This window comes from Aulostomus chinensis, chromosome 11 (assembly GCF_037954235.1).
Source record: "Aulostomus chinensis isolate RoL2024-O1b breed Wild chromosome 11, RoL_Achi_v1.0, whole genome shotgun sequence".
In the NCBI taxonomy this organism is placed as follows: Eukaryota; Metazoa; Chordata; class Actinopteri; order Syngnathiformes; family Aulostomidae; genus Aulostomus; species Aulostomus chinensis.
In genome coordinates, this window is record NC_141330.1 from 13,541,944 (window position 1) to 13,559,690 (window position 17,747).

At 40.2% G+C, this 17,747-nt stretch overlaps 1 protein-coding gene across 1 annotated transcript in view; it reads left to right on the forward strand.

Moving 5' to 3' along the window:
* LOC147253482 (dynein axonemal heavy chain 11) overlaps positions 1–17,747 on the forward strand; it is a 43,413-nt gene that overhangs the window by 12,195 nt on the left and 13,471 nt on the right. Inside the window, exons 27-63 of the mRNA XM_086218669.1 lie at positions 246–470; positions 548–639; positions 729–855; positions 968–1,120; positions 1,202–1,435; positions 2,262–2,393; positions 2,660–2,820; positions 2,913–3,069; positions 3,183–3,328; positions 3,405–3,521; positions 3,601–3,739; positions 3,830–3,922; positions 3,999–4,193; positions 4,282–4,359; positions 4,459–4,591; positions 4,730–4,857; positions 5,157–5,305; positions 5,501–5,651; positions 5,756–5,887; positions 6,849–7,022; positions 7,605–7,809; positions 7,974–8,139; positions 8,220–8,322; positions 8,788–9,033; positions 9,174–9,335; positions 9,449–9,642; positions 9,838–10,000; positions 10,453–10,576; positions 10,751–10,893; positions 12,270–12,431; positions 14,617–14,850; positions 14,945–15,091; positions 15,210–15,323; positions 15,404–15,547; positions 16,220–16,402; positions 16,479–16,580; positions 16,678–16,812. Coding sequence (XP_086074795.1) covers positions 246–470; positions 548–639; positions 729–855; positions 968–1,120; positions 1,202–1,435; positions 2,262–2,393; positions 2,660–2,820; positions 2,913–3,069; positions 3,183–3,328; positions 3,405–3,521; positions 3,601–3,739; positions 3,830–3,922; positions 3,999–4,193; positions 4,282–4,359; positions 4,459–4,591; positions 4,730–4,857; positions 5,157–5,305; positions 5,501–5,651; positions 5,756–5,887; positions 6,849–7,022; positions 7,605–7,809; positions 7,974–8,139; positions 8,220–8,322; positions 8,788–9,033; positions 9,174–9,335; positions 9,449–9,642; positions 9,838–10,000; positions 10,453–10,576; positions 10,751–10,893; positions 12,270–12,431; positions 14,617–14,850; positions 14,945–15,091; positions 15,210–15,323; positions 15,404–15,547; positions 16,220–16,402; positions 16,479–16,580; positions 16,678–16,812 — 5,643 coding nt within the window. The remainder of the gene's footprint in view (positions 1–245; positions 471–547; positions 640–728; positions 856–967; positions 1,121–1,201; positions 1,436–2,261; positions 2,394–2,659; positions 2,821–2,912; positions 3,070–3,182; positions 3,329–3,404; positions 3,522–3,600; positions 3,740–3,829; positions 3,923–3,998; positions 4,194–4,281; positions 4,360–4,458; positions 4,592–4,729; positions 4,858–5,156; positions 5,306–5,500; positions 5,652–5,755; positions 5,888–6,848; positions 7,023–7,604; positions 7,810–7,973; positions 8,140–8,219; positions 8,323–8,787; positions 9,034–9,173; positions 9,336–9,448; positions 9,643–9,837; positions 10,001–10,452; positions 10,577–10,750; positions 10,894–12,269; positions 12,432–14,616; positions 14,851–14,944; positions 15,092–15,209; positions 15,324–15,403; positions 15,548–16,219; positions 16,403–16,478; positions 16,581–16,677; positions 16,813–17,747) is intronic.

The window sequence follows — 17,747 nt, forward strand, 5'->3', positions numbered from 1 at the left end:
TGGGGGGTTGTAGCCAGCAATTAGACGTCTTGCCACTTTAGTGCCTCCATCTTTGTGTAAACAGACTGTTTCCCTCCCCCACATTTTTTTGTGGCAGGGCATGCTGATGAGGTTTAATTCTTAAAAATAAAAATAAATGTGTTGATGTGAGATTATGTAGATGAGACCCTCTTGTCCCAGTGTTTGATAGTTTGATGTTTCAAGATCCTAAACAGCTCAAGCGTCTCTTTGTCCTCACCCTCAAGGTTCAGCTCCAGGGCATCTTTCAGAGTAAGCATGTAGATCATTTCCTCCTCCAAGTAGTGGAACTTCAAAAACAGCTTACTGTGGCTGACTCTGTGCTAATGGTCTGGATGGAGGTCCAGAGGACATGGGCTTACTTGGAAAGCATATTCAAAGGCTGTGATGACATCTGCCAACAACTGCCTGCAGATGCACACAGATTCCATGCTATAGATGTGGAATTCCAGGTCTGCATTTGCATACAGTATTACTAGTTCAAGCAACCATTTGTAGTGCTTTAATGTACAAATTTTGCTTCTTTCAGGGGTTGATGTTGGACAGTGCTAAGACCAAAAATGTCATTGAGGCTACTAATAAACCTCAGCTATTTGATAAGTTAGAAGGTCTTCAAAAAAGGTACGTCTTTTTTAGTCTTTGTTTTTTCCTCTTTACTATATATTATTTTTACTATTCTATTATCATTCCTGTCTACTCTCTTTTAACAGGCTGGCCTTGTGTGAAAAAGCTCTTGCTGAATACCTGGAGACGAAGAGACTTGCCTTTCCCCGATTCTACTTCATTTCATCTGGTGACTTGTTGGACATTCTCTCTAAAGGAAGTCGTCCTACAGAAGTACAGTTCTATCAAATTTCTCCAAGTTTTTGCAGGATTAAGCCAGTGTCAATTTTTTCAAGTTGCAGAATGACTCATAAAGACTTGATTCATTTAATTTCTTTTTTTTAAGGTAACCTGCCACCTCTCAAAATTATTTGACAACATGTCTGACCTGGAGTTCTCAAGAAATGAACAGTTGGATAGTTCTAAGCTTGCACTGGGCATGTACAGTAAAGAAAGAGAATATGTTCCATTTCAGAGTGGATATTACTGCAGTGGGGCGGTATGACATGACTTAATCCCCTATCAAATATTCAGGATCGTCATTTTTCTTAATTTAACTAATGAGAAATCTTGAAATCAGGTGGAGTCATGGCTTTGTCGTCTAGAGGAGTCCATGCAGGAGTGCGTAAGGGGTCACCTGTGTGAAGCTGTGTCTGTGTACGAGGACAGGCCCAGAGAGCAGTGGATTCTCGACTTCCCTGCACAAGTGGCTCTCACTGCATCACAGATTGGGTGGAACAATGATATGGAGATTGTGTTCAAAAGACTGGAGGAAGGTTTTGAGTCGGCTCTGAAAGACTACAACAAAAAACAGGTATAGACGATGACTTAGCAAAGAGACATTTACATTTTTAAATCAAATCCTGCATAGTTAGTTATGCCTTGCTCAATCAAAGGTCAGTGCTTCATACAGTAGAAGTCCTGTGGCTGCTGCTTTCTCCAGAAGAAAGCAGCAGCCACAGTGACAATTAAGAACATTTTCATCAATGTTTACACAATTAGACACTCTTCTACTTAGTAAAATTATTTTGAGACCTAATTCTTCACTGGAAGGCAATTACTTACTTTTCCCAAGTACAAAAACCACTAAAATCAAACTGAAAAGAAACAATACATACAGAATTATGTAAAGTGCCAGCTACTTTTATAGAATATTTAAACGGTTAAGCTTGTATTACATGTACTCTGGGTTCTGTGTGATCTGTGAGTTAAGCAATGAATTGTGTGGAAGAGGATGGTCATGTTTTCCATGATGACATCATAATCAGATCAGATTCAATGACCTGAGCTTGGTTTGTGGAGCCTCGTGTGCTGTGGTCACAGTAGTATTATCACTCTTGTCAGTTTCATCAGCGCTATTTAAGGTTAGCATGTCCTTGGCTGCTGTTTTAATAATCTCTTTCCCTTCGACAGACAGCACTGCATTGATTAGATCTGCTGTCAAACAGGACCAGTGACAAACATCCAATGTTACAGCCAATTACCAAATCTACAGGATTTGCTCACATATAGCATTTATACTTGCAATAGTGTCATTGCATTTTAAAGGACTTAAATTGTTTTTGTCTGTTATTTGTTTTTTCATGATTACACAGAGGCTAAATGAGTAACATGGAATCTGTTTTTCTCCTCTCCTCCAGATTTCTCAACTCAACCTGTTGATCAGCTTGTTGCTGGGCGAGCTGAGCTCCGAAGACAGACAGAAGATCATGACAATTTGCACTATTGATGTCCATGCTAGAGATGTTGTTGCCAGCCTTATTGCCCAAAAGGTTAATACCCATAAATCCTCACAAACAACGATTCACTCTAGTTTGATAACATTAACATTAGCTAAGGACATTTCAGTAATTTACTCAGAGAGGTTTATAAAAGAAGATTCAAGTGTCGTGCCAATTCTATTTAAATAGCCCAGTGACTAGGGGCTCTACAACATGTAGGGACCATAATATGCACTTTATGTTCCTGAATTTGTTTAAGGAAATCATTTAAGGTATCGTAGCAGCATCTTCATGGTTTTTGTCAACTGTTTTAATAGGTCACAACCTCACAGGCCTTCCAGTGGCTCTCCCACCTCAGACATAGCTGGAATGTGCAGCAGCGCCACTGCTTCATCAATATCTGTGATGCTCAGTTCCTTTACCAATATGAGTATCTTGGTAATACGCCACGTCTAGTCATCACTCCCCTCACAGACCGGTATGACAGTGGATATCTACTGAATGTTGCAACATATTTGCTAAATGCAGCACATCTGTTTATTTGTATGCTACTCCCTTGGGTAAATTTAGGTGCTACATCACTTTGACTCAGTCACTCCACCTTACCATGAGTGGAGCCCCAGCAGGTCCTGCAGGTACAGGAAAGACTGAGACCACAAAGGATCTTGGCAGAGCAATGGGCATCATGGTCTACATCTTTAACTGTTCGGAACAGATGGACTATAAGGTTAGAAATTTGTTGTCCAGTTCACTTGATGGTTGCATCACTTGCATCACTTGATGCTTTAGTAATTATTTATATTTTGCTTTTAAGTTTAAATTCATTTCTTCTGTACTTAGTCAATCGGTAACATCTACAAGGGTCTGGCCCAGACTGGAGCGTGGGGCTGCTTTGATGAGTTCAATCGCATTCCTGTGGATGTCCTGTCAGTGGTAGCAGTGCAGGTGAAAACTATACAAGATGCCATTCGATCTAAAAAGAAAAGGTAAACAGTTGGAAGCTGAATATGTGACGCTTTCATGCAGCAGCATAGTAATATTAAACTCTATTCAACATAACAGGTTTCTGTTCCTGGATAAGAACATTGTCTTAAAACCCTCAGTAGGAATTTTCATTACTCTGAATCCTGGGTATGCAGGCAGGACGGAACTACCGGAGAACCTCAAGGCTCTGTTCAGGTGGGAATGATGGTGATATTTACCGTCTGTTCTTACTCAGCAGTAGGTTCATTAACTTCTCTCTCTTGTCCTGTTTTAGACCCTGCGCCATGGTGGTTCCTGACACTGAACTTATTTGTGAGATCATGCTGGTGGCAGAGGGATTCTGTTGTGCAAAGCTTTTAGCACGGAGGTTTATCACTCTGTATGCTCTGTGCAAGGAACTGCTCTCCAAGCAAGTGAGAGAAAAACATCTTGTTAGAATTTGATGTACACATAAACACAGGAATACACATCTTCGCTGTCTAACCTCCTGTGTTGGCTACTAGGACCATTATGACTGGGGTTTGCGTGCTGTCAAGTCAGTTCTGGTTGTGGCCGGATCTCTCAGAAGAAGAGATAAGTCAAGACCAGAGGATCAGGTTACTCATCAGCTTCATAGTACAGCCTCATGGAGGAGGAGCCTTTGCCTGATAGCAAATGCATGTTTTTCCACAGGTGCTTATGCGTGCTCTGAGGGACTTCAACATGCCAAAAATTGTGACCGAGGATGTCGCCATCTTCTTGGGATTGCTGGGGGATCTATTTCCAGGTCTGGAGGTGGAGAGGGAGAGAGACTGGGAATTTGAAAAGGCTGTCCGAAAGACCTCAGTTTTACTCCGACTCCAACCGGAGGAGACATTCATCCTCAAGGTTTAACCCATTTCACAGAATAAATTGTGTATTACAAAAATAATGATTATTTTTTTCTGAACTATCACAAATTTCTTTATTTTATTAGGTGATGCAGTTGGTAGAACTGATGGCTGTGCGACACTCTGTCTTTGTGGTTGGAAATGCAGGAACTGGGAAAAGCTCGGTCTGAAATTTTTTTTCCATGCTTTTAATTATTATGAAACTCTTGTTACAATTTTTTTTTTAAAGTATGTTCTAACTCTGGAATTGTATTTTTCTGTAGATATTGAGAGTCCTGTACAAAACCTATGTAAACCTGAAGAGGAAGCCTGTTTGGAATGACCTCAATCCAAAGGCCGTGGACAGAGACGAATTGTTTGGCTTCATCCATCCTGCAACTCGAGAGTGGAAAGATGGTAAGAAAGAATAACAACATTTAGAACCACAAGACAGAGTTGGATAGTTAGTTAGTTACAACGAAATTGCAAAGTGAACATAAATTTATTGGTTTTCCAATTTCAGTGGATTTTACATTCTTTCCTTTTCTGTGTAAGGTTTGCTTTCTTCAATGATGCGAGAGCAGGCTAACATCTCCCACCTAGGACCTAAGTGGATTGTGTTGGATGGAGACATTGATCCCATGTGGATTGAATCACTCAACACAGTGATGGATGACAACAAGGTACCTCCCTCCTGTTCACTCATACACTATTGTACAACACATAGCAACCTAGGTGGTATGGATAGAAAAAGATGTTTCTTTCCTCCTCCTTCCAGCAATCACTTTCTGGGGTGTGAGCAGTTGAAGGTCTTTTTCCTGAGTGATAAATCATGTCACACTTGTGTCTTTAACATATTCTAAAGCAAGTCTGTCAAACCTGATGAGAGATGAAGCTGTTTTTCTTATCATTTGGGTCGTGTCTTGTCCATCATGCTGACCATTCAAACCATATACCTGTGATGGTGCACAAAATCTTCCAGGTCCTGACTCTGGCCAGTAATGAACGGGTGCCACTCACCTCCTCAATGAGGCTTGTGTTTGAAATCAGTCACCTAAGAACCGCAACTCCTGCTACAGTTTCCAGAGCAGGAATCCTCTATGTCAACCAGCAAGACCTGGGGTGGAACCCGTGAGTCCCGTAGATAACACTTTTTCCGCAAGCTTTTGTCTTTGTGCTGTCTTCTTTCTCTTCTCTCTGTATATTCATATTTAACATCCTCTTGGTCAACTTGTTTAGTTTATGTGGGCATAAACGGCATTGTTTCAGACAATTTAAGAATTAATTAATTTTAATAATCTTAATTAATCTTTGGCTTATCCACAGGTATGTTGCCAGTTGGATTGACCAAAGAGAACGGCAAACAGAAAAAGCTCACCTTACCATTCTGTTTGAAAAATATGTTCCTCGTTGCCTAGAACAGATGAGAATAACCTTCAAGACAATCACTCCAATCCCTGAGAACTCTATGGTGCAGGTACACACCACACCAGCATGTGCAACATGTTCATTTAGTCTCCTGTATGTTTATTCAGTCAGAAAATCACAAGGTGAAATATCTGTTCTTCTTTTCTTCCTCAGACGCTCTGCATATTGCTTGACTGCCTTCTTACGCCAGAAAATGTTCCATCGGACTCTCCACGAGAACTTTATGAGACCTACTTTACCTTTGCCTGCATTTGGGCTTTTGGTGGAGCCTTGTGTCAAGACCAGGTATTACTTTGAATTAAATAGAAGACTATTAGTAAAAAAAAAAAATGCACAGGCCGTGTCGCTTACTGCTCAGTATTTATTTGCAATAATTATCCGGTCTGATATACCAAGTGGATCATGGGATGATTGTGGTAGCTTCTGGAAATGTGTATATATATATATATATATATATATATATATATATATATATATATATATATATATATACATCTGGTGCAGAAAATTGATTTGATTAACGATTCTCAATCATTTTTAAAGATTTTAGATACTATCTTCTTATCTTTTAGACCAGTTGCTCCAAACTGGGGTCTGTGAATTCCTTGGGGTGGGGTGGGCACAGATTACAGGGGATGCATGCTGATACATATTTTTGTCATTGCAAAATGCAGGTCAGTCTGTGCTGTGAAGTTCTGTGATGAAAGGTCATTATCAGGTCAGCTAGCAGGCTAAGCAGCTCCATCCATCCATCGTCGTCTTACGCCTTCCACTTAGTCCTTACTAGTAAGGGTCGCGGGGGGGCTGGAGCCTATCCCAGCATCTACGGGCGAGAGGCGGGGTTCACCCTGGACAGGTCGCCAGTCCATCGCAGGGCCAACATACAGAGACGAACAACCATTCACACTCACACCTATGGTCAATTTAGAGTATCAATCAGCCTCGTCCCCAAATTGCATGACTTTGGACTGTGGGAGGAAGCAGGAGTGCCCGGAGAGAACCCACGCAGGCACAGGAACTACTGGGACAGACAGTTTGAATTTGCAGCATGAGTTTTCACATGCTAATTTGTGTTTGCACTCAATATGTGTTTAGATGGTTGATGCTCAAGTTTCCCTCAACAGACATCATGTCAAGAATGAGACAAATCACGTTTCATGTGGCTGAGAAGATTCTAAGCTTAATTTGAAGTAATGGCTGGGCTGTCCGTTGAAATCATATGAACCAATGCTTGATGTTTCTGCAGCTCTATGATTATCGGGTGGAGTTCAGTCAATGGTGGAGCAAAGAGATGAAGACAGTGAAGCTTCCAGCTCAGGGGACAGTGTTTGACTACTACCTGGAGCCTCAAACCAAACGCTTCCTGCCCTGGAGTGATACTGTACCTCCCTTTGAAATGGAAACATCTAGACCGCTACAGGTAAGAACATAGAAGAACTAACAACATGAGTTTACAGGTTCTTTGTGTGACTCCAGAAACTTTTCAAAAAGCTTTGACACTCTCTCAAGTAACAATATTTTTACAGAAAAATAACCAAAAATGAACAATACAGTCATATTAAAAATGTATGTATGCCTCAGTGAACATAATAAGAGAGGGTGAAGTCAAATCATGAGGTTATGGCAGGGGTGCTAGAATGGATGATAGGCTTGCCACTGTGTCTGATTACCATCTACTACACCCCATACCAGACTGTGTGGGGATGAAGGCATGAGCAACAAGGCTTGGGCTATCACCCACGCTCTATTGTCTTTCTTTATGCTCCTGCGTACAGCTGTGAATGCTCCAAAGGCTCTTGCTGAGCCATAATTAGTAGGGTTTTGTTCTGAGCAAATGATGCTATTATGACAGAACAGTCTCGGTGTACTGGGGAAATACAAGAAATTATAAATCACATACAATTCACTGAACACATGTCTGTCAATAAATCACTCCCAAAGAAAGCCATAATAACCATGTATGTTTCTGTTCTCTGTCTTCCTGCTGTTTCTATGATTGCAGGCTGTTCTGGTACACACAGCCGAGACAGTTCGTCTTCGCTACTTCATGGACTTGTTGCTGGAGAGGAGACAGCCAGTGATGCTTGTGGGGAATGCTGGAGTGGGAAAGACTGCACTTGTCAGAAATAAGTTAGACTGTCTGCCAGAGAGTTACATGACTACCAAAGTGCCCTTCAACTACTATATTACCTCCCTCATGCTGCAGGGTGAGTGTGTTCTTACTGTTTGTCTCCAGGTTGAATCAAGTAAACTGCAGCACCATCTGCTGGCTATTTTCACACTCAGAGGAGGAGGCTGGAGAGTTAACTTCAACCTCAGCAATCGTTTTAATCATGATCCGCCACAAATCATGTACTTTTCTTTTGTGTAGTGATGCTAGAACAACCATTAGAGAAAAGAGCGTGCCGAAACTATTCCCCTGTAGGCAACAGAAGACTGATATACTTCATTGATGATATGAACATGCCAGCTGTTGACAATTACGGAACAGTGCAGCCTCACACTCTTATACGCCAGCATCTGGATTATGGACACTGGTGAGGAGACAGTATTTTACTAAGCCACTTTGCGTTTATTTTTTGAATATTAAACCATCCTTTTTTATTGATTTCTGCAGGTATGACAGACAGAAATTGACATTAAAAGAAATACACAACACTCAGTATGTTGCCTGTATGAATCCAACAGCTGGGAGCTTCAGTATAAACCCTAGACTACAGGTGGGTTTGATGAAAAAGGTGAAATCATAGAAGCCTTTTCTGTTGTTCAATTAAAAAGAATTGTACATTTTCAGACATTGCAGTAACTGGAAAGTGTATTGTTTTAAAGGTATCTAAATAGATTTATAGATGATTAAATCCTTGATTAGATTTGAGGTAAACTATAATCAAAGGTTTAGCTTGGGTTAAAAACAAGAGAAAATGGATTGGAACATAAATTACATAATGCAAGTGATTTTTGAAGATATTTTTACAGATATTTATGTAGAACTACAGTGTAGATGCCTTTTTATGACTAAACTGGCACTACAAAGCAACAGTTTTTTAATATAATCTGATTTCTTATTTCAGGATGAATTAGTTTTATTTGAAGGGTTTATTAGTGAGTTATGCGAAGGAAGGGAGAATATCACTCATAACCATCTGTACTTTAATGTGATTATACTTTTTTTTGTTTTGCTACAGAGACACTTCTCAGTGTTTGCAGTGAACTTTCCTTCATCTGAGGCTCAGATTTCCATATTTGGTCAAATCCTGTGTGGCCACCTGACGCAGCAGAACTTCAGCTTGCAAGTTCAGAGGAGCACGGCTGCTGTTTCTGTGGTCCAAGCAGCAATAACACTTCATCGCAAAATGGTTCAAAGCTTCCTACCTACAGCCATCAAATTTCACTACATATTTAATCTGCGAGAATTGTCTAACATCTTTCAGGTAAAACTGAATGGAAGGAAGTTTTGTTATTTGACTTTTATTAACAGCAAAAGGGAATAAATGTGTGTGTGTGTATATGTGTGTGCGTGTGCGGGCGTATGTGTGTGTCTGTGTGTGCGCGCGCGCGTGTGTGAATTCAGGGCATTCTCTTTGCTGGGCCTGAGAGTGTAAAAGACAGCACTGATCTGGCACTGCTGTGGCTCCATGAGTCCTGCAGAGTGTACTCAGACAGACTGGTAGATGACAAAGGCCTCCAGCTCTTCCGGAAGCTCCAGATGGAAACTGTGCATGAATGCTTTGAGGTGCAATTCAAATTCTAATAAACTGTTAACAAATTGAAGAGCTGTTTTTCCACATTCGGATGACAGCCCTGACTGAAAGTTTAAAATTATTCAATATGCTTGTCCTTTTCCAGGGATTAGAGGACAAAAAGGTCACAAAACAGCCCCTCCTCTATTGCCACTTTGCCCAAATGGGTGAGGAATCCTCCTACGCTCCTGTTACTGACTGGTCTGTCCTCAAAGCCATTCTCACTGATGCCCTGGAGAGCTACAATGAGCTAAATGCAGCCATGAATTTGGTGCTGTTTGAGGATGCAATGCAACATGTGTAAGTATAGTTGATTAACAAGTGATCATGGTGGTGATAATGAATTGTTGCTGAATATTTGAGAGCAGATAATCTTGACATAAATTCAGTAAAAAACAGACATGAGCTAGTTTTTATACAAAGAAACACTGCTGGAAGGGAGGTTAATGTGGAGATAAAGATGATGTGTCGTAATAAAGAGAATGTTTTCACCAGCTGTCGCATCAGTCGTATCTTGGAGTCTCCGAGGAGTCATGGCTTACTGGTTGGTGTTGGGGGCAGCGGGAAGCAGAGTCTGACTCGTCTGGCTGCCTTCATATCCTCTGTGGATGTCTTCCAAATCACTCTGAATAAGGCTTATAGCATCCAAGATCTCAAGGTAAACACTGATGTTTACAGCTAAACAGAACATAAAGCACAATATAACTTCATAAAATATGGTCACATTAAAATGTAACTTTTACATGACACTTATATTTACAATCCATAGATAGAGCCTTGAATTGCATTGGTTTTATGCAAAATGGCTATAAATAATTAACAGAGTTATGGTTTCTAAAAAAAAAACAACTTTAATCAATATTCCCTCAGGCTGCATGTAGGATATTGATGTAACTCAGTTTTGTTCAGCTTCTCCGCTGATGCGGGAAATCATGTCAGATACTATTAAAAACCACAGGGAAATATTTCAATATGTCACAGATAAAATGAGTTTTGTCAATGTAATCATTTAATAATCTCCTATAAGAACAAGGTGTCATCATGAGGTTTATGCTATTGTAGTCTCAACAGCGCGGGGGTGCAGTATTTCTATTTTGTGGTTTTGTGTAGATAGATCTTGCAGGTTTGTTCATAAAGACTGGAGTGAAGAACCAGCGCGTGGCTCTGCTCCTGACTGATGCACAGATACCTGACGAGCGCTTTCTGGTCATTATCAATGACCTCCTGTCATCAGGTTAGATTCAAACTCCACGGTACCACTGAGTTTTAGCTTCATCTTTCTTTGACAAAAGTCTTCATTTCTGTATTGTATATTGTCATCCTCCTGCATTGTTGTTCAGTGTGATTATGTACATCCACAACAAGTATTGATCAGCTAGACCTTGCTTAACTGCGCCTCTTCCTGCAGGAGAGATTGCTGAGCTCTTCAGTGAGGATGAGATTGTGGAGATTGTTTCAGGTGTGAAAGCTGAGGTCCGAGCCCTAGGACTACCAGACACCAGGGAGAACTGCTGGAGATTTTTCATCGACAGAGTCCAACTACAGCTGACGGTCTGCTATTTGAAACTTAAGAAGCACTAGTGTAATTCACCAGCCAACCAGGAAGAGATTTGTTATCCTAAGGGGCTGCTTTGAAATCCACTAAAATTGACCAGCACAAATTGAAAACTAATCCCAAAGATTGTTTTATGAGGGAACTGGAATGCAGCTGGCATCTGCACCAAGACTGGGCCAAACAATGAGTGGCACAGCTGCTGTGTAATGCCATTAGGTCTGACAAGCTGAATTAACAGACCCAGACAAACTGGGAGGTGAAAAGGAAGGAAATTCTTGTCTCAGTACACATGTATACACTCCAGCTAATCTTTGAGCCAGGGCCTCTGGTAGCGTCACCGTCTGCCTCAGCCAACTGGTAATGTGGCTGATTGTCTGGATGCCAAGGTGATGGAGGTGGGGGTGTAGAAGGCTTCCAGTCATGGGTTTTCCTTCAGGATGCTTCTGTGATGTCTATGGTGTCTTTAAGTGAGGTATACCTGACAGCATGATAGAGTGTTACAGGGATAACATAGTTTTTTTGGTAGGCCACATGTTAGTATCACCATGGGTCCACTCCATCAACTATATGGCACCAAAAATTTAAGAGATTTGCTTAGTTCAGGAAGATAATCTACACAAATTAACTCAGCTTTTATCAAATTTGAATCCTTTACGCTAGGTGCGAACTTCACAGCAGACAGCATTTCACCGTCACACAATTAGCTTTGCACTTCTGCTGTCAGTAATATGACTTTTGTAGTAGAGTAGATTAGATAGAACTTTATTGATCCCACAGCGGGGAAATTTGTGTGTTACCACATCTCAAATTACAGAAGAAAGAAAAAAAAAAGTTAAATATATCAAAGAGAGGAGAAGAACAGTCTTGTATAGTATTGTTAACATCAATGGCATGGCAGCCATGCTGTATCTGCTAATGTATGTAATTCTGTAGAAAATAACGTTAAAATCTATAATGCTCGTAACCGCAGACCTTATTTCAGGCATTCAAACGAAAATGCATTTGATGGACATTTAACAATGCTAACTTGCTCCTTGGTTATGGGACTAATTTCTGCACCACTCTGTGTCTTTCCTCATGTCTGAAGTGACCACTTCTGATTGGATCTCATTACTCCATCCTATATTCAAATAAACATATACATTGGTTTTTTTTTTATTGTGTTTTTGTATTTAACCTGAGGTCACATTGGCTTTGACACTGCTAATACAATCAGTTTAGGTCTCAATGCATCTTTTGTACATCCTGTTCTTAGCACTGTCCACTTGTGGACACCGGAGTCGTGTTAAAACCTCACACAAGCTATGATGTGTGTAGCTTTTGTGTGTTTTAGTGTGCATGATGGCTCTTTGTCCTCCTGTTTTCTGTGTAGGTGGTACTGTGTTTGTCTCCAGTAGGAAGTGCTCTGCGTCTTCGAGCTCATCGCTTCCCTGCACTCATCCAGTGCACCACCATTGACTGGTTTCATCCCTGGACCCCAGAAGCTTTGCAGTCGGTCAGCCACAGGTTCATCCAAGAGATTGAAGGCATTGAGGTGAGGTCTCTGGTCATCAGTTCATGACCATTATCTTTCATCTTAATGGTCAAATTCTGTATTAAATGTTTGTGACTCTTTACTTTCCACCAAAAATGTGTTAACTATCTAATACGAGTGGAAATAACAATATTAGCTGGCAGAGATGCATCACTTATCTTTCCAATATCCTGTACTGAGTTGGACTTTAATGAGCACCTTTTAATTACTACAGTGCAGCTGGATTAACTTTTCCATAGATCCCTCATCATTAGTTCACTGCTGAGCTACTGACAAATGGCTGAACACATGCCTGGAGACTCACAGTGAGTGCAGGCATATCATTGTTTTCCATCATAGCAGCGGAACGATCACAACCCAGGATCATTTATGTTAATGAGTGAAGAGTGATTAAGCACATAACGACCCTCTAAGGAGGCACAGCTGTCACAACCAGGAAGTGTCATCACATATGTGAGCATGTGCCAGATTATCACTTTCCACAGTGTCTGCAATGGAAGGATGTGGATATTAATGTGGAAAGCAATAGTAGCTCTAGTACTTCACCATAATATACACGTGTTATTACAGTTGTGGTCCATAAGTAACAGTAATAGCAGGATAGGGTGGAGGAGGAGTACTGGTTGTAGCAGCAGCTGCACAAAAATAATATTATTATATTATTTTAATATATATTATATTATAATATATTTTATTTCAATATTATTATTATCATTATAGTAAAGTATTGGTATTGGTATGGTATTTACAGGAGGACTTGTTGGAAATGGCTGTTAGTGTGCAGAAAAAACTATATGGGAATGAACAGGATTTTCAACACTAACATATTACCAACTTGGAGGTTGATATGGCAAACTGTTTATTTACACAACAGGGCATTAGGAACTCTGGAAGTCAGTCAGGTTTGGGGGAGCAGACTGAAATTTTGTAATGAACTCAAGACAACAAAGACCAAAGTCACCCTGCAAGGGAACAGGGAACATAATTAATGCATTTATCTACCTTAAGTAGAGGATAGATTACTGACGGTCGTCTTGCATTTGGGTGGAAAACAGGAATGTCCAGTGTGTGTGTGTGTGTGTGTGTGTGTGTGTGTGTGTGTGTGTGTGTGTGTGTGTGTGAATTATGTAACCTGACAATATTTTGTCAAGCAAACTTTTTGACTTCAGAGTTGTAACCATGTAATGTGTGTAGTTGTTAGCCTCCTTCTGCTCTGTTTCTATCAACTGCTCAAGGAAATATCTGGAACTTTACCTGTGAAATGTGCAACATTGTTCACTTGCAAGTGAAAAACTTAATTTGTTTGCTGTTGAGAAGTAAACAGGTAATTTGAAAACAACTCTGCCGCAGCTGAAAACAGCAGTATGAGGGAACGAATAAGCAAAGTAGGAGCAAGTTGATGAGCTGAAACTCACCATAAAGATTCACGTCAACTACATAACATGTTCATACATTAAACACTGTCATTTGATCCTCGTTTTTCTTTCTAAGTTAAAGTGCATTTATTTTTTTTCCTATAGTTGAGACAAAACAACGCATGAATAATCTAAAGTCATCAAATAGTTTTTTTTTAATCTTAAAGACATGAGTTTGAAGTTAAGAGATGCACAGCCCTCTAATAAGTCAACAATAACAATCAATGAGAGCTTATTGCATACCTCAAATGAACAAAGCATACTTTGTCAAAAAGCATTATGTCAAATATTAATTAATATTTTTTCTTACTGGCTTCATAATCATTAACAGTGGCTTTTTGTGAGTTATGGTTCAGTTTGATCCTTGTATTTTCCGCTCATTTGTTTTTGCTATAATTGATCGCTAACATTATGATTAATTGAGGCTCTGTATCATTGAACATCATATGATGAATACCCAGTTGTACAACAGTTACTGTAGATAGTGTTTAGAAAGTTGATGTGAGCAGTTTGTACGAACCGCAGGTCTGTGGTCTAAAAACATTATTTTCACTGTGGTTTCAAAGCACAATCATTCCTGCTAGCTGCACCCAAATTTCAGATTGAGTAAGTCAGGGCCAGCCTAGTAAGATGGAAAAACTTGTAGATGAATTCAAAATTTATGAAGATAATATTTCAGTCCCCATCAGGTTGGGGATGTTAAACTCTACTCAATCCAGCTCGCCCTCGTCTCCCCTCTCTCCCTCCCTCTTGTCTGCTTATTTTTACAGCCTGCTGTCCAGGAATCCATCAGTCTTTTCATGGCCTACGTTCACACCAGTGTCAACCAGGCAAGTGAAAAATACCGGCGCAATGAGAAGAGGTACAATTACACCACCCCCAAGAGCTTTCTCCAGCAAATCACACTGTACAGAAACCTTCTGCAAAAGAGCCGGGATCAGCTCCGCCACAAGATGAACCGCCTTGACAGCGGCCTTCAAAAACTCCAAACCACTGCTGCTCAGGTGAGGGTTATGATGTCGCTGAGAGGTAATATTCAGGTTCTGTGATCTAAGCAGTCTTACCTGATATTAGATATATTTTTTTTCTCTGTTGTAGGTTGAGGATCTCAAAGCCAAATTAGCATCCCAGGAAGCTGAGCTGACCTTTAAAAACCAGAATATCGAGGCACTTATTACAAAGATTGGACAACAGACAGAGAAGGTTAGCAGCAAGAAAGAGGCTGCAGATGTCGAGGCACAAAAGGTTAGATATATCCTGTGATTATCTTGTATACTTTTTGTCATTTTCTTCCCCTTTGCATGTCATATCATACATTTACTGCTGAAACTTTTTTATATGTATCTCATGTCATAAATTTCAGGTCACAATCATCCAAGGAGAAGTTTTAGCCAAACAGAAGGACTGTGAGAAGGACCTTGCGAAGGCAGAACCTTCATTGACAGCTGCCACAGCAGCACTGGACACACTCAACAAGGTGCTCCATAGTAAACTAGGAAAAATACTCATTGAAATATATTCAAATCTACAAATCTAAAATGTTAATAATCTTCTTAGGTGAATCTCACTGAGCTGAAGGCCTTCCCCAACCCTCCTGCAGCAGTGATCAATGTAGCAGCAGCAGTGATGGTTCTACTAGCGCCGCGTGGTCGAGTGCCTAAGGATCGGAGCTGGAAGGCGGCTCGGGCCTTCATGGGCAAGGTTAAGCTGTCATCATGTCAATCACATCTGCCTGATTAATGCCAATCTAATTTGTGTGTTGGCCTTGACCCTGGCCCTGCCCAGCATCTCTCCCATGCTCACATTACCACAGGATGGCTCCATGAATATGCTCACCACTCACATAGGGAGGAAGCGTGTCAACAACCTCTGGCCGCTATTGATGATACTGCTATAAAAATATTTTAAAAGCAAGTAGCATGAAATGTGTGTTATTTTCTTTTCATTCCTAATGTATGTTTTTAATCATTTTTATAAGTACTTGGTTATAAGATTTATTTGTGCTGCTAATCATCTCAGAGATGCCTCCTGTTTACAGCTTCTTTTTTTTTTTTAAATGCAACTACAACATACATGTATGTTATGTGTGCAACTGGTAAAAGAAAGAAAAGTGCTCTTTCACGGAGAAAAGGACAAACAGAAAATGTAAATGTTATATGCAAGTCAGGCCACTATAATTTTGTAATTGGAAGTTTTTAAACTTTAAATTAATTTTAAAAATTAATTCAACTTGTGAATTTATGTACATAACAGCATATATCACAGGTATTTTAGAGGTTATTGGTTGTTTGTATCTTTGTGTTTCCCTAATTGTCAGATTTTTCTGATAAGGAACGATTTTGTACCTCTTGTACCTGTATTTTCATTTATCAGGTGGATGATTTTCTGCAAGCCCTGGTGTCATATGACAAAGAGCACATCCACGAGTCCTGTTTGAATGTAGTGAAACAGGAGTACCTCAGAAAACCAGAGTTCCGTCCTGATCTAGTCCGCACCAAATCTACAGCTGCAGCAGGACTCTGCGCTTGGATTATCAACATTGTCAGATACTACGAGGTTTGGACAGTATTGTACATTATTCACCACAAGCATGTTGGTTTTTACACATTAAGAATTCCTCATTTTTTTCTAGATTTATTGTGAGGTCATTCCGAAGAGGCATGCATTATCACAAGCAAATGCAGAACTTGAAACAGCGACAGCCAGATTGCTGACGGTTCAAAAAAAATTAATGGTGAGTGAAAATATTGTTAACAAAGTCACTTCATGTATGAGCTATATTTTCTCAATGGTAGCTTCTTCATTATTTTTTTTGTTTTTCTTCCCTCTAGGATCTGGATGCCAACCTGCAGAACCTTACAGCTCAGTTTGAAAGGGTTACAGCAGAGAAGATCAGCTGTCAGGAGGATGTGACCCGCACAAATCAGACGATAGAGCTGGCCAACCGACTCGTCAGGGGTTTACAGGTAATGAAGGAGACAGAGGGTGAGATATTTGGTGTTGCTGGGGCTAACCTGGCATAAAGTAAACTGCCATTTAGTGGGAGTTATGTATGGAGTGTTGCTGGTCATCAGTAATCTGAACTAGAGGTGGTTGTGTTTTTGGCAAGCTAGCTTGACAGTCATGTGAGTAGATTTTACAGCCTGGCTCAGCAGCATACTGGGGACTTGTGAGACAGGTAGAGAGGGCTGAACCACAGAGAACGCATGGCTGAACTGGGCAACTAGCTGGCTGAACAGTTTCCAAGTGAAGAAAGGAAGAGAGATGAAGGGAATGCTAAAACTCTGCCCTGTGCAGTCCTGAAAATACACTAATGAACTGGTGATATTAATTCATTCTCCACCCTTTTTATTAAACAAAAAAAAAAGTTATAGGGAAGTTATGGAATAAATGCGATATATAAATGTGAAATGTTGCAATTGTATAATTTGTTAAATATTTTATTCACCATTACATCCCCATACATGCCTTTTCCTGGCTGTATCATCTGTTACGTTTATACTTGCTAATATGAAATAAAAGATGTCCACTCCAGTGGCCATTTTGTAAGTTCGACTTTCTTATTCCAGAAAATAAATGTGGTTTGCATGGAACAGCTTGGCTTTTAAGCATATCAAGATAAATGTTTTGTCTTTATGGCATTGACCTGGAAGCAATAGTGTTCAGACTAATAAATCAGGCCGTCTATATTTAATCATTAACTTACCTCAAAGCCTCAACAGCTGTTGGAAATTAACAATGTCTCACCCCAGACTGAGTGATATTACAGGCAATCCATAATACATTAGAGTGAAATTATAGTGATTTTTAACTGTCTGAGAATTTATTGTATGACATATTCTAGATTCACAGCCCCTTGTAAGAAAATGCCACGCATGATTTATCGCCGTTGGGCTGTCAC